The 2,691-nt window shown below is 25.4% G+C and overlaps 1 protein-coding gene across 1 annotated transcript in view; it reads left to right on the forward strand.

Moving 5' to 3' along the window:
* The window catches only part of LOC123005119, a 26,787-nt gene that overhangs the window by 19,694 nt on the left and 4,402 nt on the right, over nt 1-2,691 (forward strand). The window contains exons 2-3 of the mRNA XM_044398737.1: nt 407-514; nt 547-560. Of these exons, the coding sequence (XP_044254672.1) occupies nt 407-514; nt 547-560 (122 nt within the window). The remainder of the gene's footprint in view (nt 1-406; nt 515-546; nt 561-2,691) is intronic.

Here is a 2,691-nt window from a genome sequence, read left to right on the forward strand (position 1 = left end):
TATTGCCATAAAAATCTACATCCAAAAATGCTACAAAACTCAAGTTTGTATTGTAACTTATTTTTGGGACGCCCTGTATGTATTGCATTAAAATTTTGCTCTCAAAGTAATAAACAAATCCATTTTCTCTAACAAAGTTAGTGAATAATAATTCATTTGGTTGAAAGCCAATTTAGCTTTTATCAAATTATGACACGTTAAATTGTCTGAAATTTTTATTTGGCTGAAAAATCTGGCAGGAAAGATTTTAGTGGTGGCGAATTTAATTTGAAATACTTTATGTGCATCGCATCGGGACCCTCGGGATTCACACTTTGCATTTATATTATTTCTGTTAGCGCGATATTGGAGACAACTTCTAAGTAACTTCATACACGCTGAAAATTTTCATTTGAATTTTTTTCAGGACGCGGAAACGAAGAACGGGGATACTTCGGGCCTTGGAAGACTTGCAAACTACTTTTGTATAACAGGGAGAGGTGCGGGAATGACTCGTCAAATTTCAAAGCAACCAGTAAGTGGCATTTTTCAGGGATTTTACACAAGGGATTCATTGGAAAGTGATCTCACGAAAAAATGGCCGAAATGGCGGTTGAATGAGTAATTTTCAGGAAAAAATTGTAATACAAGAAAAACCATAAACAATTATTAAGAAAACTGTAATTGAATAAATACAAGCTTTGTTTTTGCACACTTTTTTGGTCTCATTTTTGACTTGAGACACTGAAAAACATTTTTTTTTATTTAGGAAATCTGTAATCTGTCTCAAATAAATTTAAAATCGAACAAAAAAAATTGTATCAACTCTGAAAAAAATTTCAGTCTAAATAATAAATAAATAATTTTCACGAAAAAATTGTAATGCAAGTAAAGTTATCAATAATTTTTTTAAAAATTAATAATTGAATAATTACAAGCTTTTTCTTCCCACATTTATTATTCTTATGTTGCTCCTAGTTTGGACTAAATTTTGACTTGAAACTTTGAAAAAGACATTTTTTATTCAAATTCCATTTTTTTAAGTTTATAATTCAATTATTACCTCTGAAACTTGTCTTAAATTATAACTTTAAAATGTTGATATATCCACATATCCACTTTAAGCCAAAATTGTTTGTTTCAATTCTGAAAAAAAGTTTTCAGTTTAATTAACAGACAAACTAATTTTCAGGAAATTAATGCAATGCAAGTAAAATCATCAATAATTATTTAAAAAAATTATAATTGGATTACAAACTTTTTCTGTCTACATTTTTCTTGCTCTTACATTTCCTTCAATTTGGCTTTAATTTTGACTTGAGACACTGAATAATTTCGTTTTTTATTCAGGAATAATTATACGAAGTAAATTCCATTTTTTTGAAGTTTAAAATCGAATTATTTATTACTCCTGAAACCAAATTAAATTTACAATGTCGAGCATGTCCTCTTTAAGTCGTTTTTTGTTTCAACTCTGAAAAAATTGTTTCACTTTAATAATAAATAATTAATTTTCAGAGAAAAATTGTAATGTAAGAAAACTCATCAATTATTGTTTAAAAAATCTGTAATTGGATAATTACAATTTTTTTTGTTCTGCCTGGCCTAAGTTTTGAGTTAAGGCACTGAAAGAAATTTAGGAAATCAGTAACTTGTCCCAGATTAAATTTAAAATGTCGAACATGTTCATTTCTAATCAAAAATGTTTTTATCAACTCTGAAAAAATGATAAATAAAGAATTTTCAGTTAAAAATTGTAATGCAAAAAATTCATCAATAATTCTTTAAAAAATCAATAGTTGAATAATTACAAGCTTTTTCCTTCTATATTTTTATTGCTCTTATATTTCCTTTAGTTTGGAAACTTTGACTTGAAATTCTTAAAAAAAAAACTCCTTTTTTCATTTAGGAATAAATACACAAAATAAATTTCATTTTTTAAGTTTAAAATTCAATTATTACCCTTGAAATCTGTCCCAAATTAAATTTAAAATGTTGGGTCAAAATTGTTTGTTTTTACTGAAAAAAAAGTTTTTAGTTTAATTGACTAATTTTCTGGAAAACATTGTTATGCAAGAAATATTATTAGTTATTTAAAAAATCAGTAATTGGGTAGTTTTAAGCTTTTTTCTCTCATTTTGGCCTCAATTTTGACATGAAATGCTGGACTTGAGACAATGACTTTTTTTTATTGAGGAATAATACACAAAGTTAATTTTTTTTAAGTTTAAAATTCATTTATTACCCCTAAAACTTGCCCCAAATTAAATTTAAAATGTTGAGCATTACTCTGAAAAAAAATATTTCAATTTAAATGACAAATAAATAATTTTTAAGGAAAAATTATGTAATGAAAGAAAATTTATAAACAATTATTAAAAAAAATCTGTAATTGGATAATTATAAGCTTCTTCCCACATTTTCTCCTGCTCTTTATTTCTTCAAGTTTTGAGCGCTGAAAAACTAATTTTTTTCGGGAACAGATGAATTTTCGCAATAATATCCAAAATAAGTTTTATTTTAAATCTATTTTATGCCAAAAATTTTTTTCAATTTTGAAAAAAAAAATTTTTAGTTTAATTAATAAATAACTAATTTTCAGGAAAAAATGAGACGCTGAAAAACTAATTTTTTTCAGGAACAGATGAATTTTTGGAATAATATTCAAAATAAGTTTAAATAAGTCAATTTTAGGCCAAAATTGTTTGTTTC

The sequence above is a fragment of the Tribolium madens genome, unplaced genomic scaffold (assembly GCF_015345945.1).
Source record: "Tribolium madens isolate multiple individuals breed KSU strain unplaced genomic scaffold, Tmad_KSU_1.1 Scaffold_20;HRSCAF=117;Tcas5.2_LG4, whole genome shotgun sequence".
NCBI lineage: Eukaryota > Metazoa > Arthropoda > Insecta > Coleoptera > Tenebrionidae > Tribolium > Tribolium madens.